Source organism: Athene noctua, chromosome 20 (assembly GCF_965140245.1).
Source record: "Athene noctua chromosome 20, bAthNoc1.hap1.1, whole genome shotgun sequence".
Classification (NCBI taxonomy): domain Eukaryota; kingdom Metazoa; phylum Chordata; class Aves; order Strigiformes; family Strigidae; genus Athene; species Athene noctua.
In genome coordinates, this window is record NC_134056.1 from 2,081,685 (window position 1) to 2,108,500 (window position 26,816).

The 26,816-nt window shown below is 44.4% G+C and overlaps 4 protein-coding genes across 8 annotated transcripts in view; 3 read left to right on the forward strand and 1 right to left on the reverse strand.

The window, feature by feature from the left end:
* Window positions 1-685, reverse strand: part of RABGAP1 (RAB GTPase activating protein 1) — a 73,534-nt gene extending 72,849 nt beyond the window's left edge. The window contains exon 1 of one of the 2 annotated variants that reach the window (XM_074923469.1): window positions 518-685. The gene's annotated coding sequence lies outside the window, so the exon portion shown is untranslated. The remainder of the gene's footprint in view (window positions 1-517) is intronic. The other variant, XM_074923470.1, reaches the window with a different exon arrangement.
* Window positions 686-757: 72 nt separating this feature from the next.
* ZBTB26 (zinc finger and BTB domain containing 26) lies at window positions 758-9,008 on the forward strand. 2 transcript variants are annotated; one of them, XM_074923853.1, is made up of 3 exons: window positions 758-830; window positions 1,090-1,170; window positions 3,449-9,008. In XM_074923853.1, exon 3 carries the CDS (start codon window positions 3,459-3,461, stop codon window positions 4,773-4,775), a length of 1,317 nt encoding a protein of 438 aa, XP_074779954.1. In that variant the 5' UTR covers window positions 758-830; window positions 1,090-1,170; window positions 3,449-3,458; the 3' UTR covers window positions 4,776-9,008. The 2 variants fall into 2 exon arrangements, with proteins under 2 accessions (XP_074779954.1, XP_074779953.1); XM_074923852.1 differs by having other exon boundaries at window positions 788-1,170.
* A 136-nt stretch (window positions 9,009-9,144) lies between these two features.
* Window positions 9,145-13,618, forward strand: ZBTB6 (zinc finger and BTB domain containing 6). The gene is made up of 2 exons (XM_074923855.1): window positions 9,145-9,220; window positions 9,390-13,618. The coding sequence occupies exon 2, from the start codon at window positions 9,400-9,402 to the stop codon at window positions 10,681-10,683; it is 1,284 nt and encodes a 427-aa protein (XP_074779956.1). The 5' UTR covers window positions 9,145-9,220; window positions 9,390-9,399; the 3' UTR covers window positions 10,684-13,618.
* An 827-nt stretch (window positions 13,619-14,445) lies between these two features.
* Window positions 14,446-26,816, forward strand: part of RC3H2 (ring finger and CCCH-type domains 2) — a 30,882-nt gene continuing 18,511 nt past the window's right edge. For all 3 annotated transcript variants that reach the window (XM_074923434.1, XM_074923435.1, XM_074923436.1), the window contains exons 1-5: window positions 14,446-14,581; window positions 22,825-23,121; window positions 24,559-24,676; window positions 25,128-25,361; window positions 26,299-26,474. In XM_074923434.1, the coding sequence (XP_074779535.1) occupies window positions 22,891-23,121; window positions 24,559-24,676; window positions 25,128-25,361; window positions 26,299-26,474 (759 nt within the window). In that variant the 5' untranslated portion in view covers window positions 14,446-14,581; window positions 22,825-22,890. The remainder of the gene's footprint in view (window positions 14,582-22,824; window positions 23,122-24,558; window positions 24,677-25,127; window positions 25,362-26,298; window positions 26,475-26,816) is intronic.

Genomic DNA, 26,816 nt, shown 5'->3' on the forward strand with positions numbered 1-26,816 from the left:
AAGCACCGTCAGTCCCGGCACAGGACGGCCCCGCCGCGGGAGCGAAACGCGGCAGCTCCGGTACGCGCTGAGGGGTCCCGGGAACGCCGAGGGGCTCCCTGGCCGGAAGGGTCTGAGGAGAGAGACGGGTCCCCCCCCCGGAACCGGGGGAGCTGGCGGGGACGGGCCCAGCTCGGCGCCCCCCGCCTGCCCCGGGAATCGGGCCAAGGACCCGGCGGCGCCCAGCCCTAGGCGAGCCGGGGCGGCCTCACGGCCCCGCTCCCGCCGCCGCCCGCGCCTGCCACCGGGCGGCTCCGCGCCGAGGCCGCGGCCCCCGCCGGGCGGAGGGGACAGGGACCGAGAGGGCACCGCACCGGGAGGGAGGGAGACACGGCCCGGGAACGGGGGCGCGCAGGGGAGGGACAGGCCGGGAACGGGGCGCAAGAGGGCGCCCAGCTCCCGCACACCTCTCGCCGGTCAGGGGCGGGGAGCGGCGGCGAAGCCCCCGGAGCGGCGGCGGGGCAGCGCCCGCACGCACCTGGCAGAGCGCCGCGGGAACGGGCTGGGGCCGCCGGGCGGCAGCGGCGGCAGCGGCGGAGGGACGGCCCGGGGGCGGAGGGACGGGGCGGAGGGGACCCCGCCGGCAGCGCGAGCCCCACCTACCCCGGCCGCCGCCGCCGCCGCCTCCCGGTGCCGGGCCTGGGCCGCCGCTGCCGCCCACCACGTGACCGGCGGAGGGGGCGGGCGCCCCGCCAGGCGCTTCCGGGTGCGGGGCGGAGGGCGCGCGCGCGCTTCCGGCGCTCGAACAATGCGGTTCCGAGTCGCCGTCCTGGGCTGCGGCGGCGGCGGCTGTAGGTCCCGGCGGGCTGGCGGGGCGCGGGCGGCGGCCCCGGAGCGGGGTCCGGAGCGGGCCGCGGCTCCCGCTCCCGCCGTCGCCGCTGCCGCCGTCGCCGCGGGTCGAGTTCGGAGAGCGGCCCGGCCCGGCCGGGGACGCGGCGGGTCGCGGGGCCGCCCGGGGGGTGCGGCTGGCGGCCGGGCCCGGGCCGGCGCTGGGGCGGCGCGACCCCAGGCCCGGGCGGCGGCTCACGGCGGCTCTCCTCCCCTCTTTAGGTCCGTAGCCGGAGGCCGCGGCGTGCGCTGCGGTAGGAGCGGCCGCGGGTGCCAGCGGGGGGACGCGGCCCGGCGCTACAGGTACCTGCCGGTTCCCTCCCTTCCGCGGGGCCGGGGAGCGGGGCGGCGGGGCCGGGCGCGGGCAGCGGCCTCCCCCGCTTTTGCGAAGGTTTTCGCGCTTGGGCGTTGTTTTGAAAAGCTGCGCAGGCTCTCAGCTGAGCTGTCCTGGAACATCGCTTTCCCGGTTGCGGGGAAGTACGAGCTCAGGAGCCGGTCCGCGGTCGGTAAAAGCCGAGGAGGAGCTGGGCGGCGGGGGTCGCGCCTGACCAGGAGTTAGGCATAGCCCGCCCTCCTCCCGAGAGGGAGGGTTTGGGGTTCGTTGGATAGCTATTTTTTTCCTTGGAAATCAGTCATAGTGAAAACCGATCGTGCATCAAGGCACGTCGCTTCTATTCTGCTTTCCGTTTCTCACGACGTGACTCTCGCGATCTGCCCGAGCAGTGCTGAGGGGCCGCAGTAGCTCTGCCTGGTTAACGGCCCCATACAGCGTTACCTTGGCACGGGCACGTTGACTATTTAAAATGTAGTATCCCAAGGTAGAAAAAAACAGGCTTGTGAGTAGATTTCCTTCATCTCTTCCAAGAGAAAACACAAAAAGAAACAGTTGGATAACGCCTGAAGTTCACTGAAGATACTTCACGGTGATCTGTTCCTGCCGTTTGTATTTGCCGAAGGCGATGGCCTCATAAAATTAAACTTTTTGCCCTAGAAATGGGGATGAATCAGGCAGCGCTGAAGACAGGATGACTAACAGACTGACAGCTTTCTGTAGACTCAGCAGAACTGGTTGTACTGCAGAAGGATGCTACCCCCGTTTCCAAACTTTCTGTGGTCCCTTGTTTCTGAAAGGCTTTTGAAATGCTGCTCTAATTCTCACATGCCGTATGCTGGAAGATATACTTGATGGGCTTGAGTAGTGAGGAGGTCACATCTCCGAGTGATGTCTGATCAGCAAATTGAAACAACCCTGATCTCCTTAAATACTTCTTAAAATGTTGTTTTTTGAACCCTTGCCTTGTGTACTCATTCATTTACACTAGGCATGAGTCCATTTCCTGGGGCGTACACTGAGCTGATATTTCTTGCCCCAAGAGAGCTGTATCTGCTTTTATCTATAAACTTCAAAGCTTCCTTTCAAGCTTGATGTGGTGTTTGTAATAGTTGTGAGGTGTAAGATTGGCTTTGTTTTGTTATTTTATCTCACCAAATCTTGCATCATCTAGTCTCCTGTGATTTCTTCACTTCCTGCAATCCCAGTTCTCTGGCAGGATTGCGTGAATAGCGTTTCATCGAGAATCAGTGTAGTCTTACAAATTCTTTAAACAACTATTGAAAGACAAAAGATTGGTACTTGGTTTATGGAAGATCCACTGTTCTTCATTCCAAATACTATCAGACAAGAACTAACTTCCTAGAGTAGTGATCTTCCAAAGAAGACAAGAAGAAACAAGATTTCCTACATTCCCCAGGTACTCAAAAGAGGGAGCCTGGAGAGCACGTATAAAACAAGGGGCCATACGGAAGATATTTTTCTGTGATTTTTCAAACAAATCAAAACAAAATAACACACAACAAACCAACCCCCGCAAGAAGACTTAAAAACCAATGCATTAAACCCAGTGCTGCAGATACTGCAAAGCTTGCGTAGGCCTGCTAAAAGACTGGCTTGTCCAAATTACCGTTAGTGTCCTCCATCAATAGTCCTGCAAATGGTGGAGTGGAGGAACTGTAGCCACTGTTCTTGGACTGTAACTCTCATTCTGAGCAGTATATGAGAGAGACAGTTAACAGGGATGTTTGTATGTCTGGAAAGTGCTGGGTTCTGTCTCACCTTGAATTCATTTGTTATGAAAGCTACTAAGGCATTGAAGGAAATCACAAACCAAAAGCTAAAGGAACGTCATTGTTATTTGGTAAAGACTAAATCTCTGAGGAGTTTTAATGTGGAAGCAAAGCTTAACAAGACCTAAGGCTGCTAAAAATACTTCTATGGTTTCCCTTTAAATTCCAGACAAGTAGTGTGGAAAACATTGTAACCCTTTAGGGGACTGTTTCAGGAAAATTTGTCCTATCACCTCTACTTTATATTCAAGCTTCATTAAAGAAGGGTAAAAGATACTGTAAGGCGAGGCATGAAATTGATTTTTTTTTTTTACTTTTAACTTGTAACGGACTTTAGTGTTTCTCTAGGATAAAGTGTAACATCTTATTAAACACACACTTTATAGTATTACTTCTGACTTGCATTTTAGAAAACAAAAAAGTTCTCACTTGTTTTTTTCTTGCTGCTTTTCCTTAGGTGTGCCAAAATGTCAGAAAGATCAGATATTCTTCACTTCAAGTTTGACAATTATGGGGATTCGATGTTACAGAAAATGAACAAACTGAGGGAAGAAAACAAATTTTGTGATGTCGTGGTCCATATAGATGACGTTGAAGTTCATGGACATAAAATTGTTTTTGCTGCTGGCTCTCCCTTTTTAAGAGATCAGTTCTTACTAAATGACTCCAGAGACGTAAAAATCTCTATACTGCAGAGTTCGGAAGTGGGGAGGCAGCTGCTTCTATCCTGTTACAGTGGTATTCTGGAGTTTCCTGAAATGGAACTAGTAAACTACTTGACTGCTGCGAGCTTTCTGCAGATGAGCCACATTGTCGAACGATGTACGCAGGCCCTCTGGAAGTTCATAAAACCGAAGCAGCCGCTGGAGAGCAAGGAGTGTGAACAGCAGAGTGACTCCTCTGAGCTGAAGGAACATCAAGGAGACGATGACTCTCTGCAGCAAGATTCACCTTGTATTCAGCCTTCAGAAGACAGTATGGACATGGAGGATAGTGATATTCAGATCATCAAGGTGGAGTCCATTGGGGAGGTAACAGAAGTCAGGAATAAGAAGGATCAGAACCAGTTTATTTCTTCTGAACAAACTGCACTGCATTCCTCAGAGCCTCAACACTTTCTTATCAACTCCACTGTTGAAAACAGAGCAAGTGAGATAGAGCAAAACCACCTCCACAACTATGCCCTTTCATACGCTGGCAGCGATAACATCATTCTGGCCTCTAAAGATATGTTCGGGCCTAACAACCGAGGTATAGACAAAGGCCTCCAGTGGCACCATCAGTGTCCAAAGTGCACAAGAGTATTTCGGCATCTGGAAAACTACGCTAATCACTTAAAGATGCATAAACTATTTATGTGTCTCCTCTGTGGCAAGACATTCACTCAGAAGGGCAATCTCCACCGGCACATGAGAGTGCACGCAGGCATCAAACCGTTCCAATGTAAGATCTGTGGGAAAACATTCTCTCAGAAATGTTCCTTACAGGACCATCTCAACCTGCACAGTGGGGACAAGCCCCATAAGTGTAACTACTGTGACATGGTTTTTGCGCATAAACCCGTTCTGAGGAAACATCTTAAACAGCTACATGGTAAAAATAGCTTTGACAATGCCAATGAAAGAAACGTTCAAGACATAACAGTGGACTTCGATTCATTCACATGTAGCACTGCTACAGACAGTAAGGTCTGTCAGCAAGCTGATGCAAGCCAGGTACTGGATGCAGGGAAGCTGCCTCAGGCTGTGCTCAGTTTAAGAAATGATAGTACCTGCGTCAATTAAGCAATTAAAACCAGCTCTTTGTAGGGATCGTGACTGAGAGGAGCAAACAGTTGGTTTGGGCTCTTAACCTAAACTAGTGGTATGTCCTGAAAGGCTACGGATGGATGGATGGATGGATGGATGGCGGGTTGGATTGCAAAACCTGGCAGGTCTTCAGCCATCGTTCTTAGTCTTACTTGATATTTTCTGTGAATAGCAATCTTCCTTCAGGTTTCTGTCTGTGTCTCTACTGTGGATTATGGGGTTAATTGTTTCATTTCTCTCTGATTAGGAGACTCAAGACTAACACCTTTTGAAAGACTGTTTCTGTGGGCTGCAAGTAAACCATCTGCTGTACAGTGAGAGGCCTCTCTGTGTCTGGGCAGATGGAGGAAAGAGCAAAGAGGACAAGTCTGTGAGATAACCCGATTTTTTATTTTTTTTTTTTTTAAAGCACTGGATAACTGAAAGCACTCCATATAGTCAAATTTAAACTTACCTCTTAAAATTATCTTTCTTTGATCTTACCCCTAGACACCTACAGTTGAAATGAAGTATTTTTGTGTCACTTTTTTGCCCTTCCTGAACTATTTCAAGAAACTTCTGCTGCCAATCAACGCTATCTTGAAAGCTCTCAGGGTTTTTAACCTCAACATGCATTATGAAACGATAAAACCCTAAATGATTTGGCAGGGTTAGCTGATAGTTGCATAGAACTGTTCAAAATGAGAATAAATTGCAGCTCTGAAATGTGAGAGGCCGGTGCCTGGAGTGCGAGTATGACCTATTTCTTAGGCTGTCATACCTAAAATTTTTAAAGGGCACTTACCAGTGTGTGTACTGAGACAAGCTAAACATTTCAAAACTAAAAATTACCATCCATCTTCCATAAATTTTTCATCCTGTAAGCCAGAACAGTTGTTGGTTTTATAGCAAAGCTGGAGTGGAGAAATACTGCTTTTTGACACTGTGAAAAGAATCTGTTGTAAAAGCTGCAATTTATAACAATTCATGCTTTTTTTTTTTTTTTCCTTTTTTTTCCCCCTTAGTTCTTGTATAGCTCTCGATATCTAATAAGGGCCACGTGTCAGTTAACATGAAGCAAAAATACCTGCCATAAGAACATTAACAACATAAAGTTTCCTGATTTCTTAGACATTTAAGCAATTTTTTTTTTTTTTTGTAAGTGACCTGCATAGTTTGTGACCGTTAGTGTTTTACAGAGCCTAGGATGAGGTATAGGTAGCACAAATTCCGTAGGTTAATGTATCAGCTATTGACTGTACTCAGCAATACCTCTTGTATACCGCCTTAAACATCAAATGTAGCGGGAATGGCATGTTAATTGGGATTCTGGGATTATACTGAGTTGCTTCTCAAAAGTGCCGTGGAATTATCCGCATCCCAGTCAGGCTGAAAGAAACTAATTTATCTGAGAAACACCATTCCCAGTAGAACAGCACTCTTATTACATTGAAGTGTAGCATAGACTAATAATCAAATGGCTGATCCTCGGTCGAGAACTGCTGTTTGTATTTGGAATAAGTATTTCTTCCAATGCAGCTCTTTTCCACAAGGTTTGCCATGAGGCTGAGATTATGCTTCCTACCTAAAAGTAGTACTGTTTGTGTGTTTGAATGAGGGGGTGGGGGTGAAAGGCTGCTATTGTATGGTTAAAAATGCTAAACAGGTATGACCAAAGGTGTGTTAGAGCAAAAATTGTTTTGTATGTAATTATCAAAAGTTGGTCTTGATCTTCAGATATGTGTGTGTAGAAGCCAGGATTTCCTTACGCAGACATTAGACTGATGGATGATAAAAAGCGTTAATGTTGCAGAACGTTTTCAGAAATCCACGTACTTTCAAGTAGAAAAGCAAGGTGATTCTGTGAATCGGTTTTTGCAATTGAGTTCTTAAACTACTGTACTTGACTGTTACAAGAACTATTACATGGATAGCTATGAAGTAAGCAATGGAAGTGGAGTCAGGGCATTACATCCTTCAAGTTGTAGCAAATACATTTAGGCCTAAAATCTAACTATTTGGAACTTTTAAAAAGTAATGTTCAGGTTACTGGGGCAGAAAATAGGTATGCATGGGAAGAAAAACTGTTTTCCTCTTAAAGCCACCCGCTTTCAGAATTGTTTTGACTGTGACAGTTGCATTTGACACTTGCATTCTGTCCTCAGGCAGAATCTTCTGTACTGTTCAAACATTTTGATAATATCTTATTCATTATATGGAAATAAGTTATAGCACTAACGTCAAAATGAAGATAGACATGGAGAATAAGAGCTTGCAGAGCCAGGTCAACGTGCTGTAAGGGACTAGTGAACAATCTAACCAGATATGAATATGGACACGATAAAGAAAATGGTCTTCTGCCAGAGAAAGGAATAAAACTGTACAAATGCTAGAAAAAGTGGCAGCAAAATGGACAGTATTGAAAGCTTTGTCTATCTGGGAAGTTTTTTTAGTGGAATTACGAAACTGTAATGTTACTGTAAGGAGAATACAGCTTGTTGAAGTAGCTGTGGGTGACTTGAAGCTGATGCGAAGAGTCAAGGGGTTTCTTAAGAAACAAAAAAAAAATTATTTGATCACGATATATAGGTTTTCAATCCACCCTGTGCTGTGGTGATGTCAACGTCTGAGAAGGCTGAGACTGCGGGCCGTTCAGTTAAAAGGCTGCTTGTGGTCATTTGGTGAGACCGTGGCAGAAATAAATAGGAGAAAGCAGAAATGCAGAAGACTGCTTCTTCAGTGAAAATGGACACATCTGTTGGATGAAAAATGACTTCTTACTAATGTCTGTGCTTTTGGCCTGGCAAAAGGGTGCAGACCAAAAAGATTTATTCAGGAGATGGCTCCGTGACTCCAGAAACACTGGAGATCTAAGAGGGCAATACGCTGATGGCACAGCACAAGGCGTGCTGGTGGTAGAGTTCATCTAAGATCTGCCCCTATATGGAACAGACAAGTGAAGAGCGTAGAAGAGGTATTAGAAAAGAAAAATCTGGCTGATGCTTCTTCTCTGAATTACAGATTAAAATGGAGTGAGACTTATAAATGGAATATACAGAGGCAGCTCGATTATAGGATAAGATGAACTTAATTGTCCATGTATGTAAAATGTTGTCTTCATTGCAATGTTCCGATTAGTGAAAGACTAGATCCATTGGTTGTTGCTACTGATGCTGCATATTCAGATGAGGACTATGGCAGTTATCATAATCTGTGTGTTAATGTGTAGAATACTATTTGCTGGTAAGTGGATAGTCTCACAACTTAATGTGCTGTACAACTTCCTGCATATCCTAAAAATAACTGAAGTCTATTACAAAAATATTTTAATAACTCCTTGAATACATTAGGATTTTTTTTTTATGTTGGCATTTTATTTATTTATTTTATATAGAAGAAGAAAATCTTAGAACTCTTAGGTTTACCAGAGGTTTAGGCTTACCACTTTTCGGAGTGGTGGTAGCTTGTGTAGCATGTGTTCCTGCAGCATATGGTGCAGGTGCACAGCCTCCTGTATAGATCAGGGATGATTCTTTCCTTAATTTATTTTTCTTTTAGAAAACCTGTTTTGCAAGTTAGTAACTGATAAAATTGAAGTGTCAGTCTTTTTTCTTCCCCCCTCCCCTTAGCTTTTTGGCAAAACTTAGATAGCTGCCGCTGAACTTTTGTTGAAATAACTGAAATCGTTTGGGGCTGATTTCGGTTCTGGAGTGATTGGGAGGAGTAAAGGCGCGGAGGGAGAATCAAAGTGGGATACAAACTGAAGGTGTTGGGAGAATTCTGAAGTCACGTTAAGTCTCGATTTCTAAACACAAAGGGGGGACAATAGTCGGCCCTCCTGACTTGGTAAGGGTTGAGAAGGCAGGACAGACGTTTTTCCTTTGGGATTGTATAATCGACGGACTGAGCATTAGCTACCTCTTCAGTGACTGGGCAGAAGTCTTACACTACGTACTATTACCAAAGCAGGCGGGTCGGGGGCTGCGGGTGGTTCCTCCCCGCTCCGGGGCCCGGGAGCTGCTCGGCCCGGCGGGTCGCCTTCCCCTCGGCCTGCTGGAGCCGATGGCGGGGGCGAGGAGGAGCCCCCCGGGCAGCCGCTCTCCGAGATGCCTTACGGGGGCGGCGGCCCGGGCCGATACGTTGCTACCTCTACCGGACGTTTGGCGAGGCGCGCCCCGTTGCCGGTGCGGTGTGTTCCCCCGTCCCGTCCCGTCCCCCCTCCCCGGCTGTAGCAGTGCCAAGTCTTCTAATAAACGTGCTGCTAACTCTTGTCTCCCGCCGACTCTCATTTCCCGCCGCGGTAACGGCGCCCCCCGGGCGGGGGGGCGGGCGCACGGGACCCGGTTCCGGAAGGGGCGGGCGGAGGGGGAAGCGCTTCCGGGGCGCTGCGGCACCGGCGGCGGAGCACGCACCGGCTGCAGGGACCGGCCGGGCCGCGGCCGGTGAGTTTGGTGTGTGTTGGGGGGGTGGCGGTATCGCGGCCGTTGTAGCGGCGGGCGGCTCCGCGGGGCCCGTCAGCCGCGGCGGGGAGCGGGGAGGCCGCGGCGGGGCCGTGCCCGTGGGGGCGGCCTGGGCTCGGCGTGAGTGGCGGTGCCGGTGCTTTCCCCGCAGGACTGGTGCCATGGCGGCGGACTCGGAGGTGCTGCACTTCCAGTTCGAGCAGCAAGGGGATGCCGTGCTGCAGAAGATGAACCTCCTGCGGCAGCAGAACCTCTTCTGCGACGTCTCCATTTACATCAACGACACGGAGTTCCAGGGGCACAAGGTGATCTTCGCCGCCTGCTCCACCTTCATGAGGGATCAGTTCCTGCTCAACCAGTCCCGGCAGGTGCGGATCACCATCCTGCAGAGCGCCGAGGTGGGCAGAAAGCTGCTGCTGTCGTGTTACACGGGGGCTCTGGAGGTCAAAAAGAAGGAGCTGCTGAAATACCTGACGGCCGCGAGTTATCTCCAGATGGTTCACATCGTGGAGAAGTGTACGGAAGCTTTGTCGAAATACTTGGAAATCGATGCTTCCATGGAGAACGGTAATCAGGCTGCAGAGAGGTGTCATTCCTCAGACGCCGAACTGAGGAACGGGGAGGAGGTTGTAGATGAAGACTGTGAAATAATTGAGATCTCGGAAGACAGCCCGGTGAATGTAGAATACCCTGTGAAACAGGAGAATGGGGACGTCTCACTGCCCACAGCACAGAGCTTGATCTCGGAGAGGAAGGACACAAAAACCCCAGAAATATCAACAGTTGAAATCGGCTATAAGGATGACGAAATCTGTATCTTCAGAATGGATTCCATGAGCGAAGCGAATGTAGAAAATGATCATTTTCCTCAGCCTTGCACATCCTCTAAAACAAATTTATACTTCCCAGAAACCCAGCATTCCCTGATAAATTCTACAGTTGAAAGCAGAAATACAGAAATGTCAGGAAATCACTTTCAGGCTTTTGTTGGTGACAATCCAGAAGGAACTTCTAGTCTGGTGAATGGGTTCCAGAGCCTGGATGACTCTGGCAATTCGTGGCGGCACCAGTGTCCCAAGTGTCCGAGGGGATTTCTGCATCTTGAGAACTACCTCCGGCATCTAAAAATGCACAAACTCTTCCTGTGCCTGCAGTGTGGCAAAACATTTACGCAGAAGAAGAATCTCAACAGGCACATCCGGGGGCACATGGGTATCCGCCCCTTCCAGTGCATGGTGTGCTTGAAGACCTTCACTGCCAAAAGCACACTTCAGGATCACCTGAATATACACAGTGGTGACAGACCCTACAAGTGTCATTGCTGCGACATGGACTTTAAACACAAGTCTGCTCTTAAAAAGCATTTAACTTCTGTTCATGGAAGGAATAGCAGCGAAAAAACAAACCTGAACGCTATTACAAAAGTTAAAATAGACTATGATTAATAGATGGGTGGTTGTGGAGCCAGGTTCCGCAGAAAGCTCCCACCTTGTGAAATTCTAGACAAAATTCTAGATACAGATCCCCACGTAATGGAGAGAAGCACAGGAATGTGACCGGTGATCAAAGACAGGCCTTGCGAGCAGTAAACTTGCCTGCTGTGTTAAGGTTGCTATTGCTGTAAGCATGAAAAAGGTGTTTACTAGTTAAAAGTAAACTGCAAAATAAGGGAAATTATTTCATGCTTCTCTTCTATTATTCTGGAGGCATTCTGAATTCACACATCCCCCGACCCCCAATTATGTTTTACACTCCCCTGTTCGAAGGGCAGGTACTGCTGATTTTCGAAGTGTTACTGATATTGCAATAAGCTGAAGCCTGAGCCGTGACATTGCTGATCTGTAACGGCTAAGGAGAGGAATATTTGTATTTATTCAGCAAGTCAGTCATTCCCACCCAGTTCACGTATCATTTATGGTGAAATCATCTTATTTGCCCAGACTTTGCTAGATCTTTCAACAGGAAGAAGGCATGCTTTCATACTCAAGTCTCTGATGTTTAAGAAAGAACACCCAATAGACAAATAATGAAGGAAGCTTTCAGACTGCCTCTTACAAATAGAGAATTGGTAAAAGAGAGACAGACAGTATTGCCTTGCAGTTCATTTTTAACTAGATAGTCTCATTAGAAGGACTTGCTTTCAGTTTTATGAGTTCTGAATTTTTCTAAACTTATGTTTTTTTCTCACACCAGTATTTTGCACCTGTATTTGACTAATTCCTATTAAGCTAGTCCTATTTGTTGAGTTGTAACATTTGCCTTCATTTTTTACAAATCTTAGATACATACACTAATGTGAAAAATTAAGCTGTGTGCTGTTAACGTTAATAGCAATTTCTACGTTAATTTGGAAAAACAGTCCTTTTATATCTTATTAGGAGTGGCTTAGACATAGAGGTCTTCTCATACTCTACTTCTGTGATACAGTAAAACAGTAACTATGTGTGTTTGGGTAGGAGTGTTTGTACTTTGTCAAAGGTCATTTCAGTTTCATCACAACCACTGAAAGCTCTGTAACGCCGAATCTTTATCCTCTACCTGTCTTTGACTGGTATATGTTTCTTCCACTTAATGTGATATGAATAAAGAGTCAATTGAGTTGTTAATAGGAGATAATGGTACTTACATTAGAGTCTCTCCAGTTAGCAAAAAGCAGTAGTTCTTAATCTTGTCTGTATCACGAGGGTGCACTTTCCTTCAAGTTTCCAGAAGTGCTGCTATGAAGTTCTTGCTCTGAGTCCAGAAGTCTGGCCCATGTGCTCCATAACCTGGCTGGTTTTAATACAAGACAATAGTTTTTAATGTCAGTTAACATGTTTATCTTACATTCTTTCCATCCCCTTTTTCTGTGAGTGTACCAGCCATTGCTTGGGGTTTTATTTATCAGCTTTGTGAGGGGTTGGGTGTGTACAAGATCTACCGTGCAGTTTCCTGTTATTATCTGTAATAGGCATGGTCAGCTGTGCCAGCATTGTCACTGTCTTAAGATCTAGGTAATTTCAGTTGAAGAATTTTAAAAAACTTGTTTCATGAGGGGTTTTTTAAGCTCTTCATCTGATATTACTAACACTGAAAGTACATATTAGTTGGATTGCAGCAATATTTCATATTAGTAGTTCATACTAGGCCTTGTTGTGGTAGGCAGCAGATGTCTTCCTTCAAAACCCCGTAGTCGAAATAGGCAAGTAGTGTGTTCTGAAGCCGAGCACGCCACTAGAGCCATATTCCTCCAGAACTTCACAAAAATGTCTGACTTCACATAGACAGTTGACTGGTGAAGGACTCCATTATACTGGATCACTGGAAAGGTGAGCGTGCCAAGCCTGCATACGGGGGCGTCCCTATGAATAATGACAGAAATTACACCCCCCCAGTAAGCAGCGCATGTAACTGGGAATTAAAATCACCTGGTTTATCCAGGACTTTAAGCACAAGGCCCAACCTTTCACCAACTCTACTATTGTTTCATTTGCGATTCGAGTTGATAATTTGCTTTATTTTGGTGATTTTTATCTATAGTAGTTGTAGTTAAAATTGTCATGACAGTTACCATAGTTAAAAGGTTTGGGAGTCATCTATGGTGCAGCCACCTGGCATTTTATACCACTGTCTTCTGTTTGCATTCATTAGTTTGTCACTATTTACAGTCTTTTTGACCTTGTGATTAGTATTGTTTGTTTGGTTTTTACAAAATACCACTGATTTTTGGTTCCTAAATGCATAAAAATTGACTGGTTTTCAAAAGCATGCGAATACCTGCACTTGCCCTTGCTGTATTTGCAGACGTTAACTTGGGTATACGTACAGCTTGGTTTGTAGCTTTTCATCTGTGTTTACAGACTTGGTCACTTAAAATAAACTCCTTCATCCTTGGAAGAGGTCATAAAACAAGGAAAAAGTTTACTTCCCTCCCCCCATCCTTTTTACATTGGGCTGCTATTACTGTAGTTCAGTAAATAAATGTATTGTGCATTTATGAGACAGATTTGGTTCAACTGTGCTTACGTTTGTTCAGTTGATACGCATTTTTGGCAGGTGTATGATTACCATTGCTAACATTTCAAAAGATCATTCCTTGGGTTTTGTTTGACTGTTTCTTACAGGTGTATACAGGGGTATTTTCCCTGTGTGTCAAAGGGGAAACAGAGGCTGATCTTTTGAAGTGCATCTTCTGTGGGTGCAGGATTGCAAGTTATTTTGGTTTGCTGTTGTATTGCATGTAAACATGAGAGGGAGTTGTGTTGTTCTGTTCAGTAGCTAGAGTGTCTTGGTAAGCTTTGTGAACAAAAACTGATTTTGTGCACATGTTCACGTTAGAAGTGTTTCCTCTCCCCTTTCCATACATGTAACCACTCGTCCTGTCAACACAATAAATGAAATGCAAACAAGACGTTTCAGAAATACATATGCTTTCTTCTAATCGCAGTTAAGTAATTCGGTGCATACCTTAGTACTTAATATTTTGGCTTGCTATGGTGAGTAAACAAGAGGTTGTAACCAAAACAAAGTGCTCAAGTAGCACATTTCTTGGGTCCTTCAGAAGGGTCTATCTGACCTACTTGCCAGATGAACGCTTTCTCCTCAGAAATCAAACTCTGCCTCGGCCTTGGTTAAGAAAACGGTTCTGATCGTCGTGTGAGGCTGGAGAAGTGAGCTGCTGCTCCCGGGATTTTCTCTGGGGTCGCCTGTGGTAAAGCCGCAACCCAGGAGCTCCCGCCACTGCCCTCGTACCCTCCTGGCCCAGAGGGGCCGCACCTGCACCTCCTCGGGAGGCCGTGGCAGGCGGCACAAGCGACGAGCGCCAGAGGCGGCCTCCAGCCCCAGGTACTTCTGAGCGCTAGTAATGACAAAGTTACTCATTAAAATCTTAAAAAGAAAATAAATAAGCGACACCAGCAGCGAAGCCCAGGCGCCGCGCCTCGAGGAACGGCTGAGGCGCCACCAGGGCAGGCGGGCCGCCAGGGGGCGCTGGCGGCAGCGGCCGCCGCTCTGCCACGCCGTCTCTATGGCCGCCGCTCCCACCCCGCCATGGCGGAAGGGCACGTCCGAGGGCGCCTCTGTGCCGCCGTCTCGATGGTCGTTCCCCCGGCGGCTCCCACAAGGCCCCGCGGCGGTCACGTGCGGGGCGGTGGCGGGCGCGGCGCGGCCGTTGGGCTCTCGCGCGGCGGCGGGCGGGTCTCGCGAGAGGGGGCGGGGCGGCGCTCCCGGCTGTCAGCGCGATGAGGAGGCGCCGCCGAGGCCCCCGCCGCTGCCTCCGCCGGGCCGCGCCGCGCTGCCCGCCCCATGGCGTGTGAGAGGCCGCGGCCCGCGCCTGCTCCCGGCCCCGCCGCCCCCGCCTCGCAGGTAGGAGCGGGCTGGGCGGGGGCGGCCGGCGCGGGGGACGCGGTGACCCGGCGGGGCCCCGCCCGCACCACCCACCCTCCCCCCCACCCTTCCCCCGCCTCCCGGCGCCCTGCGGGGTCCCGGCGCTGCGGAATCCGGGCGGGGAGCGGCGCCGGGCCTCGCCCGCCGAGCGCGGCCTGTCAGCGCCCCCGGCCCGCCGGGTACCGGCTGCGCCGCGGGGGAGGGGGTTGCCGGCTTCCCCCCCCCCCCCCCTTCTTCCCCGCCCCGCCGCCGCTAGGCCGCTGGGCCAGCCGGGGGACGTGGGGCAGCCATTTGGTGGCGGCTCCGAAATGACGGCGAGAGCCGGGGCCGGGCACAGGTGCGCGGCGCGGCCGGCGGCGGCTGACAGCGGCCTGGCGGAGGGGGGCGAGGCCGCGGGGAGACCCGCCGGGGCCGCGCCGCGCTCTCTGCGCTGGCACCGGCGAGCGTAAGGCGGCGAGGCCCCCGGTTACCTCGGTGGCAGCCCTCTGGGGAGGCCGCAGCACCGAACAGCCGGTTATGTGGCGGCCTCCAGCACGGAAGAAAATTGCACCGGTGTCGGGAGTATTCCCGCTCCTGTGGAGCTGTGCTTTAGGGTGATGGTGGCGAAGAGTCGTGGTGGAAAATAGGCCCTAGGACTGCACCCGTCATGTCACGTTTAAAGTGTCTTAAACAAAACAACCGAGCAGGAAAAGCGTGTCTTGGTTCTGCTGATGCTTGAGGCGCGCTGAGGATTTTAAGTTAGGCGTAGAAGTCAGCACAAAGCATAGGAAAGGGCAGCAGTGTGCACGGAGGGTGACGCGTATTCAGTTACCGTCAGGGTTCAGAGGGGAGCGACACGTTACCTTCCATACTATAGAGAAAATAATCACAAAGTTTAAACTGACAACCAGGAAAATTTCTGGTGTAGGTGCGTTTCACTTTTAAGTGGAAACTTAGGATTTTGTTTGGGTTTAATTTTAATTCCTGTACCTACTCCTGTGATTGTTTTTTCACGCCCATTGTAGCTATATCGTAATGCTGAAACAAAAATTAAAAGCAGCCCTTCAGATTACAAAGGCATACATTTGTAATTGTGGCAGGAAAGATCTCATTTTAAATGAGAACCAACAAGTACAGTTGTAAATCTTCTGAATCAAAATGCTGTTATTTTGACCTTTGGTCTGTGTTAAACATCTGTGGAAATTCTAAAAATTGAACCTTGTGTGGCTAGTATAAGTATTATTCCAAGAAACACTGAATTCTTAATTTTTGCAGTTAATCACTTTCTCAAGACCTGCATGCCTTTTAATGAACTTTTTCTTTTTTTATGCAAAGTAAGCAAAGCTTTCCACGAGAAAAGATTTCTTACGAACTAGTATTCCCGTCTCATTTGAGATCACAGTCATTTCTCTCAAAAATATCAAATTCCAGCAATTCTGTTGTTAGCGCTTGAGATATCTCAAAGTCCTAGCCTTGAGTATTGTTCTCTTTTATTTAAGGTTTGGTTGATTTACAGCAGGTAGAATCTTTACAGTATCCAGAGGGTAATAGCTAGTAGCAGTTGTTTTGTTAGCTGTGTGTTACATTTTGGTTGGTAAGATTTTTGTACACCTCTTACTGGGATGAATAGGAGTGGTGTCTCCTTACTGACTGGACAGTCCTAATGAAAAGAAAAAATTCTAAATCTGTGGGTCTATTAAGCAATTTTGTACAAACTTTAGGAAGGTTTTCTGAATCTTGTGGAACCCTCTGTTTTCTTGCCTATGCCTCAGAATGGAATTAGTATTTCATTAAAATTATTTGGAAAATGTTAGAATATGGAATTTCTCTTTTGTAAAATGTATAGCTAAGGAAGGAGGTGTTGTTTAAAAAAAAAGCATGGGGAACTTTATAATAATAAAAGAGTCCTTATTCTCTGAAAATATTAATGAAGAGTAAGGAATTCTTCAGTATATCTCTTCTTGAAGTAATTGTGTCAAAATAGATCTGCTTAGAAATAGATTCCCTTTTTCTGCATTCAGTGTAAGTTCAACTGATTTTGGTGGCAAAGAAAATTTTTTTGTTTCTTTGCCCTTCAGTTAGTTCTGAAAAGTCAATACTGTTACAGGAGCTGAATTCGTATCAGGCTTGTGGCAAGGACAAACTCTCGTTTCAGTGACACCTATGAAACACAAAAAACCCCACAGTGGCATTACATAAGTACACGGGAAACTTTTGAAATCTAGTAACAAGATTTCTGTTAGCAACACTTGAACAGGAAAGAGCAGGTGTGAACAGTTGAGGATACACTAACTCTAGTGTTGACTTGGGAGGGATTTACCCTTGAATTCTGGCAGTCACTGAGCAGCCGTGAACTTAAATTTGTTTTAGTGAATTGTACCACTGTTCATAGGGAATTATTCTTCAGCCACGTGTTTTTAGGGAGGCAGAAGGGATCTAAGCTTTAATTTTTTAAAAAGATAGCAAGTGAAGCATCCCATAGGTGTTTTGGCAAAACATAGTCTGGGTAGGCGTATGTATTCCAGTATGTCACCAAGGTTTCTCTTGGTTATAACTTTTCTGGGATTTAAATTGAGCTGTAGATACTCCCAGTAGCGTTAATGTTCAGTGAAAAAATTGCATTGAAATACTGTCTTTAATGGTTATTAAGACTGCTTTATTTATAGAATTTGCACGTGATATAAAGGGACTTACATGTGACAGATATTATGGAATGTAGAAATAAGCAAGTCTGCTCTGTAAAGAGGATTTATTTTAATTTCAAGCCGTCATAGCTGAATGATGCAAAGCTATTATGAGGAGGGCCCTTTTCTAAGCCTTTAATGAAGTTAGTTTTTTAGATCAGTAGATGATGGCTGTTGAAGAAAAATGAATAAAATATTCTAGCCCTCTCAGAGAATTTAATACTGATAACTTGGATTACGTGGAACACTTAAGTTTTTGAACCAGTCAGGATGCTTTCAGAACTACATAACTTAGGAAGGAAAGCTTGAAAAAGCCACCTCCTTGTAGTGCAGGCAAATGAGTAATCTGCATAAATGGAGAATTATAATGGAGATCACTTAAAAAAAGAAAATACTGTGATCTCTGCAGTCAATATTAAGAGCAAGTCAGTATCAGGGACTCTTTAGTGATTAAAAATCAATTGAATTCTAAGATTTAGGCTTAAATCCACAGTGAGTTGATAATTATGCTCCCTTAATTTGTGAAAATGCCATATAATTTCACAAGTTTTTCAAGGTTTTCCTTCATCTGTAGAGAAGATTTCCCTTTGTTCAGCACTGACAGAATTACTCCATGTCTCATTCTCATACGTGCTCTGCTTATTAGACTTTTTTTGCCTGTGTCCCACGAGGGACCTGATCAAGTAGGCCTGAGCAGAGCAGGCCTAGTGTGGAGCCACAAGACTGCTGCTTCTCTTTTTTGCCGAGGCGTTTGCCTACGCTACGGGGGAACTGAGTAGCCTTCAACCCTTCCTTTGACAAGGGATGGAGTTGCATATCTCACATTTTGGTGAATGCTCTGACTCCGGGCAATGTGCAGCTTTGAAGGGGATCACTCCCCACCCCGTGTTGAACCTGTTTCCCTTTGAAGAGAAGGAAGTTTTCTTAGGTTGAGACCCCTGCTCAGCATGCTGCCTAGGAACTGGGGCATATAGCTGGGGAGGAGGCACTGAATTTTTTTTGTTCCTTGCTCAAAGAACTATACCTAGATTTGACCCAATGACCAATTGGTAAAAATGCACAAATGATCTTCAGAAATGAAGCAAAATCCAAGTCATCTGCTTGGGCAGCTGAAGATGAGTCTGCAGTTGTCTTCAATGAATATTCAGGGTCCTTTTATGTGTGAGGAATAGCTTCAAGAGGAGGGACTGAAATTGCCTCATCTCTAAAAATGTGTGTTTGGATGCTTCTTTGTAAGATGAAAACATGGGTTAAAAGTATTTAATAGCAATTGAATTTGTATCTCTTAGTGTAGGCGAGAAATGTAGTCACTGAATTAAGATGTAAGGCCGCACCAGCACCACTAACTAAAGAAATCCCTTTATCTGTTTTTGTGTAAAGTTGTTGAACTCCTGAGGTCGTTAACTTCTGGTGTGGAGAAGTCAACATCTCCTCCTGGTGTTAGACCTCTAAGCCCTGGATAAAGGTAGACTTTAAGATAAAGCGTTGTCATCAGCATTCCTAATTAGCTGGTCCAGGCTAGTTCAGCTCCGCATGTTGGCTCAGTGTCCTGCCGGGCTCCCCTTGCCCTGCTTAAGGAGTGCTGATGCTGAACACGGGAGGCCAAGTGCCAAATGTTTGACATTGCTCTTCATTGATCAAGCCCTCTGTCTTCAAAGGTTTGTTGGAATTCCTGCAGATTTGTGTCATGTCCCTACCTTCCAAATAGCCCTTTATTATATCTGAACAAAATGTGATATTTTTTGGCTGAGTTCTGGTTGGCTGGTGCGTATATGCTGATAGATCAGAAAAGCAGACAGATAACTGCTGTGCCTGGTGCTGTAGCCTTTCCTGAGAAGCATGAGAATTCAGAAATTTTTACGGATACCGGTTTTCATGGAACGTATATGCATTTTCAGACATGACATGTCTGTGTCGGGTTTGCTCAGAGATGGTCCAGGGGTCCTGAGGTTCGCGTGGGAGAGGAACAAACCAGTAGAACAGCATGATCACCTAAGCCTGGCTTCTGTAAGAAATCAGGATTAAATTATATTTATCGTGTTCAAAGGTTGTTGAGTAAGTACAATGACTTGGATTAGCTGTACAGAATATCATGGGATTAGGTAGCTAAAAGTTAATGTAAAATAAGAACACCTAAATCTTACAAATTCCATCATTTGTAAATGGTACAGCTGTTTGAGGAAGGTTTGGGGGGTTCACCTTTTTCCCCTTCCACCTCACCTTCCAACTTCATCCAATATTCTGGTCTAAAATTATCATGAGAAAATCAGTCATTTATCATTGTTACTCCACTCTATTGCAGCCATTACTGCAGTGGGGAAATGTTACTGTATTAAAAACATAAAATTACTCAACTGTAATGGTTTTTATTATGTAATTTCTGAATTTAGACTTGTGCATTTTTCAGCTTGTCATCTGAAGTACTGCTTCTAATAGCAATACCATAAAATTTACTGTAACTATACTATGTAAAGGTCTTTTAAGGAAAAAAAAAAAAATACTGTGTCTTTTCAAACTGATTGCCTTGTATATTTGGCCAGTTTCTGTATCAGCCACTTCTTTGGGATTTTTTTTTTTTTTTTTTGCAGGGTGCTTCTACTTTGCTGGGGAAGAGAAGCCCTGTACATGCGTAGGGATAGATAGTGTGTCTGCCAGAACAGATAGACCAAGGGTAATCATTCTGAGTATGTTGCCTGTTAAAAACAAACCCAAAACGATTTCTAGTTTACCTTCTTTATTATGCTCTTCTCCTTGTGTTTGCTCAGTTTAGAGCACTGGAGCAATTTGTTCTTCTAGAGGACACCCCTGAAATACATTGTTTCTGACAAGGAGCAAGAATCTATTAAACATTTGACTTATGCTTTTTGTAGAAGTTGACATGATAATTAGGAGATGTGAGATTGTTTTCTTAACACACTGGAGTGCAAGAATGGCAGGAGAGCTGGCATGCCTAACAGAGTATGGAGACTTCATCTGTGTGTGGTTGCTTGAAGTTTTAGGAGTTGAGAGCTTTCCGCAGCTGTTTGCTGATTTAATTAGATTTTTTTTCCTGTCAAGAAATCTGAAGGTCAGCACATGCTTAGGAGAATCTGCCTTTTATGATAATTAAATACCCACAGATAGATCTTTAAAAATCAGTGGTGCACACTTTTTAAGGATCTGTTGTGTTCATTTCTGTGCTGGTCAGGAAAACAAACAACTATATTTTAAAAGCTTGTAAATAGAGAGGTGGCTGTGTATTGCAAGCGTCTGAAGTATCTGTGGAAACTGAATGTGGGTACTGTCTCAAAGCAAAGATTTCTGCATTTGCAATAATTAATGACCAGTGTAGAAATCGAGACTGTTTATTAGGAGATTGTTAGTGACCAGCAACGTACTAGCAATTGAGCTGTGTGTGTACTAGTATTTTCTTAAACTTTTCCCTGTGTGACTCATGACAGCAGCATGCTTCCCAGAGTTGGCTAGTTTGTGCTGTTACCTGGGTCCTGCAGTCACGCAGGTGAAAAAATACCAGTATGGTTCCTAGGTCAGCAGTAGTGTTGGTGTTGGTATCTTGATGGTTGAGGTAACGCTGGCAAAAAGCTGTAAGGGAAGCGTTTACCGCAAGGCTTTACGCTGCGGTTCTGTGCATCTCTCGTCTGGCTGTGTCGGTAGGGAAGCTGGAGAAAGGAAACAGTGGGGTGGTTCTTAGAGGAATTAAAAATCTTTCTAGGCATGTTGGCTCATTGCTTGGTTTTGCTATTATTTGTTTTGCTTTTGAATTTCCTTACTTAAAAGACATATGTAATAGCAGATTAAAGAAGACTGCGGGTTTTTTTTCATCCCTGCAAGAGCTTTGATTGTGCTTTCCTAGAAGTTGGATGAAAATCTATTTTGTCCAATGCATGTGAATATTCTGGCTTATGTTGAAAGTGTTACCTCAGCAGCTTGGTTTGGAAGGGACAGGTTCAACTTTCAGTTTGTGGTGTTTTACACATACTATGGGAATTCATTTGGGAGAAGAATCACTGCATAATATTGAAAAGCTCACTGAGATAAGGACATCTTGTACAAGTATCCTGTTACTTAAAGGGCACTGAATGTTCATAGCACTAAATAGAATTTCTAAACAGATGGTCATAATTAACATAAAATACATCCACAGATAGAGTCTATTTGGTGTTCTAGTAATTATTTCAATGGTCCGATACTTTAGCATTAATTAAACTGTAGCACAGCCAACAACGGAATCGCAGTAAAAGAGTTACCAAATTCAAATGCGGAGGGGAGATCTCAGCTTCCTCAAAACAATTACTTTTTTTCCGTCATCGGAGAAAAAAAAAAAAAATAGCATGTTAAACATGTAATTAAAACATTTGTGTATTTGCATTCTAAGAAGTTGCTAGGAGAAGCTTGTTCATAGCCTTGAAGTGAACTAACTGGTCTCTAGGTTGCGTAGAAAGTCAACACTATTGCACATTGCAGGAAAGGGTGGGGCTGTTCAGCTCTTAGAAGAAGCTGTGAATTTAAATCTTCATGACGAAAGCTTGAATGTAAACGGTTTCGATGAACTTCTTAGGCCTGTTACCTTTTCCAAGAACATGAGTTATATAAGAGGGGATGTCTTTCAAAACAATTCCTATAAATCCGTGTTGTATTTGGACTGCATTTATGTAAACAGTTTGCATGGTCCTGCTGCGCACAGTGAGGTGCTCCAAGAGAAAAGACTTAATGGCAAGCCAACAGAGGTTGTTGCTTGCCTTATCATGAGTTTTGCCCTAAATACCTGGATTTTCTACACATCAGAGATCTTCCCACTGTGAGTTCATGGAAGTGGAGTCACGTTGTTGTGCAAGGTAGAGATGTGAAAAGCAAAACTGAATGTGGCAGTCTCTGCCCTTGAGAAAAGGGGGAAGTAATGCAAGAGAATTGTAAAACTAAAACCTAGTCTCTCATTCTTTTAGTGTTTTCTTATGATTCTTAACTTTTCTTAATTGATTTGATTTTTATTGAAAGAGAAAATACATCTTTTTTAAAAAAAAAAAAAAAGCAGAGCTGTGTTTAGTTTGGTGACTGATTAAGTCTGAATGCAGAAGGAAGGCATTGTTCTACTTCAAGTGAAAATAACATCTTAGGTCTGCCCATCAAAAAAATATAAATTCTGTGTCTTCTCCCCACCCCAGGCCTGTTCTACAACTAGGGAGAGCTCTGAGGGGTTTGAAAATTTGAGGTTAGATTAGATAGTGTGAGAGATGGTTACTGTGATTCATGCCTTTGTGTTTTCTGTGCCAATAAATGTCTTCCTCTTCCTACACTAAAGGTGTATTTAATCCTGTGAGAAGAACTTTAATGCCATTTGTTGTGAATAGGTTTGATTTCAACATATGGTAGTCTGCGTTAATTCAGTTCATGAGCCTTTTTTGGTACAACTATTAAACTAATACAAAGTTGGGGATTTCGAATACAACATACGGATTTGTTTTTATTCTGTAAAGTATTGAAGTGGTGGGTTTTTTTTAATTAAAAGTCATTCTGAATTACCAGAAAGCATGTTTTAAATACTCTGTTTTTCACTTACAGCTGCCAAAACATAGTACAGTGAAATAATGGTCTTCTAGCCTGCTAAACAAGTGTCCAGCTTCCACAATGCCTGTGCAGGCAGCTCAGTGGACAGAATTTCTGTCCTGCCCAATCTGCTACAACGAGTTTGATGAGAATGTGCACAAACCCATCAGCTTAGGCTGCTCTCACACTGTCTGTAAGACCTGCCTGAACAAGCTTCATCGCAAGGCATGTCCTTTCGACCAGACTGCCATCAATACAGACATCGATGTGCTTCCTGTAAACTTTGCACTCCTCCAGTTAGTTGGAGCCCAGGTATGATTTCAGCAGCTCTTTGTTTTGCCACTTCGTGTTATTACCATTTACATGCCAGTTACAATACGCGTGCTGATCTTTTTCCCTCGTTTTAGTCTTAAAAAATGGTAAGACTTTAACTGTGTAATATTTAGAAGTCCATACATACTCTAAAAGCAACCACACCGTTTTCAGGACCATCTTCTCGTAAAACGAGAACATGTTCTAGCAGGAAGCTGAATTCTAGTTTAAAAAGGCTCTTGAACTGTGACTGGAGAAAAATACCCATTAGGAAATAGACAATTATCTGTCACAATTGTAATTAGAAAAGTGAACCTGCAGATTGCGCTTGTTCATCGTACTCGTGCAGGGAGTCTCATTTCTACATGTCACACGTTCGAAAGTAGTGAGCTGTTCCGCCGAGTTTCAGAAGCGTGTGTGTGTATAATTTTTTTTTTTTTCTTAAATATGCATGATGATGGCTTTTCAGTTGCGTTTTCAGACACTGGCTAATCAGGCCAGGAACGTTCCTGTGCTGTCTCGTAGCAGAGGCAAAACAGCGATTATATAATCAGTACTGCGCTTTATGGAGACTAAACAAGTCTGTTCACCTTATGCTGATTCATCTGCTTTTTCATGTTACTCTCACTATAACAACTGGGTTATGCAGTAAGAAGATGCTTTTTACTTTGCTTTTTAATGTCTTATCACATGCCTTGACACAGCTATTGGTAATAATGCTGTCTATGTCAAAGTGGGTTTGTTTCTCAAGTTTACATGTTCCTTTCCTGGTTTTTTTATTCCTAAGTTTGTGTCAGATCGCTGCCTTGATCTTACAACATCCATTTTCCTGGTCTCCTAACTTCTTGCAATGTCTTTCAAATAGTTTAATGTATTGTGACTAATGCTCCCTCTATTTTCATTGTATGACCTTTTTACTCTTTTTTGTTCCACCAAGTTTGCTAGTTCTTCTCTTTGAAGATTTCAGCATGTCCAAATTATGCTTAAATTATTTTTTTAACTTTGCTTTTGATTTTTTCATGTTATTTTCTTGCAGCTTAGTTTTGTCTCATAACTTCCTTTATCTCTGTAGTAAATCATGATGATCTACACTGATCATCCTCTCAAATCTTGTGTTCTTCATTCATCTTTTAAGTACCTTCTCATTAGATCTTGGTTGTTGTTTTCTAACCTACTTCTTTTCTTAATGTATTATGTACTACAAAAATAATCTTCCATCACCCTGATCCTCGTCTTGAGTCCTTTTTTGTTACTCCTTATTACCTTCTACATACCTTGGGGTGGGTCCTGTCTTTCACTTCTCTAAAAAGCAGTGTACATCTGCAGTGTTATGTAATTAATAGTAGTGATGTTGGTACCATCACAGGCGTATCAGATAGGTCAGCCTGGTATAAATAATTCTTCTCCTCCCTCACCCCCCCCTTTGCATTTTCTTAGGTACCTGATCATCAGACAGTAAAGTTGAGTAATGTAGGAGAGAACAAACATTATGAAGTAGCAAAGAAATGTGTTGAGGATTTGGCACTCTACTTAAAGCCTTTAAGTGGAGGAAAAGGTGAGTCTCTGCTGAACAGTGGAATGTTCATGTAGCTTACTTTTAACAGCACTGTGTTTTCAGCACTGATTTTAGATGTCAGTGGGATAATCCTCTCATTTTTGTAATAAAATTTCCCTTATGTCTTTGAAGGCTTATTCATACCTGTGTCACTTTATTGTTATTTTTATTTTAAGTTTTCAAAATACTCTTTATTTAATCACATTGCCTTGGGGCTAACTTTATACTAAAGCTGAACTTTCCTCAACGGATGGGTTTGATGTCAGTTTAAGACTTTAGTTAAAATTCTTTTTGATAATGAATTACACAGAGTTACCTAAAAGAAGAGAAGATACCTGTGACTAGTATCCAAGTCCCAGAGAAAGACACGTATTATTAGACACTTTTGTTTGTCTTGTTCAGATAAATTTGATTAGGAGCAATAGTTTGCCTTTTCTCTCTTTCTTTGAAGGTGTTGCAAGCTTGAATCAGAGTGCACTGAGCCGTCCTATGCAAAGGAAGCTTGTGACACTGGTGAATTGTCAGCTGGTGGAGGAAGAGGGCCGGGTTAGAGCTATGAGAGCAGCTCGATCGCTGGGAGAGAGAACGGTTACAGAACTGATCTTGCAGCACCAAAATCCTCAGCAGCTTTCAGCCAATCTTTGGGCTGCTGTCAGGGCACGAGGATGCCAGTTTCTAGGACCAGGTAAAATACCTGTAACAGGTTCTGCAAGAGAGTGTATATTTAACTGTACCTGTTCTTAACAAAAAATTCTTTGGAAATTTCTTCTGTTCATCTGAAGATGTAATTACTTCTGGTTTTCAACTTTTTGCCAGGAAGAAAGGAGAAGGAAAAAAAAAATTAGACAACTGGTTTAAAGTTTTTGGTGTGTGTACCCCCCTTATTAACTGTTCTTCAAAGCTGTGAGGAAGTATTTCAGAAGTTCTGGCAAAGAAGAGTAAATAAGCATGTTTTCTGCACAGTTTGTAATGCAGTGCAACTGTAACGCAGACCGGTTGTACTGCAGCCTGTGATTAGGATTGGATAGGAAACTGCAAATGCTGTCTTGTTCGATACTTTAGCTGTAAATATAGTCAGCATAACTTTAGTTGCAGCATACATAAATTTTGAAATTTATAATCATGTTTATACATTTGATAGAAACAGCAAAGTCTTAGTTAAGAATGCTGCTGAAGCAAGCACCGAAATAAGAAGGAAATTCTGTTTAAACTGGAAGTAGTCCTCTTGTTTCCAATAACTGATGATAGCATTCCTGTACTGTTCCCATATTTATTTTATACAGTTTCATGGTGTAGCATCAATGAGATGTCCAAAATGCCAAAAGCTACAAGACTGCACAGTGGAAAAAAGTATAAAAACTTCATTACCAATGTGTTTATTACTGAAAATTAGTCTTAGCTCTTTAAGTTTACTGTGCTTAGAGTGCTAAATACTTCATTTAAACTAGCAAATTTCTTAAAATGTTTACAAAGCTGTTTTCTTATGATTAGTAAAATAAAAATTAATGAGGAATTATATTCAAGATGGTTCCAATGCTCCTACTTACCATGTTAATATAGATAGCCTGGCTGTTTTCTGGCAGTATATTTCACTTCCTATCTTTTCTTTTTGTGTGTTAAAGCTATGCAAGAGGAGGCACTGAAACTTGTATTACTGGCACTGGAAGATGGCTCTGCACTCTCAAGAAAAGTTCTGGTACTTTTTGTTGTGCAAAGGCTAGAACCAAGATTTCCTCAGGCCTCTAAAACGAGCATTGGTCATGTTGTGCAGCTACTGTATAGAGCATCATGCTTTAAGGTAAAATACCAATATTTAAAGTCCGTTACTATGAACTAGGTCAGGAGAACCTGACCTAGGATTAGTGTCTTACACCTGTAAAATGTTACATTAATTCAGTTTCTACACATTCTACACACATAGATTAGACTATAAGAGTTTTATCTAGAACTGTCATGAAGTAGTTGTTTGATATTTTAAATTCCCTGCAAAAGGAACAAACAGTCACATGTGGAATTCGCTGGAATAGATTCCAAAATTACTGACCTCATTATTAACTGCTGCTCATCATCTGGAAATTCTCTTCCCTGAAAGAGGCATGAAACCTTGATTCTGGGCACTCCTAGCCTGCTTCAGGAAGAA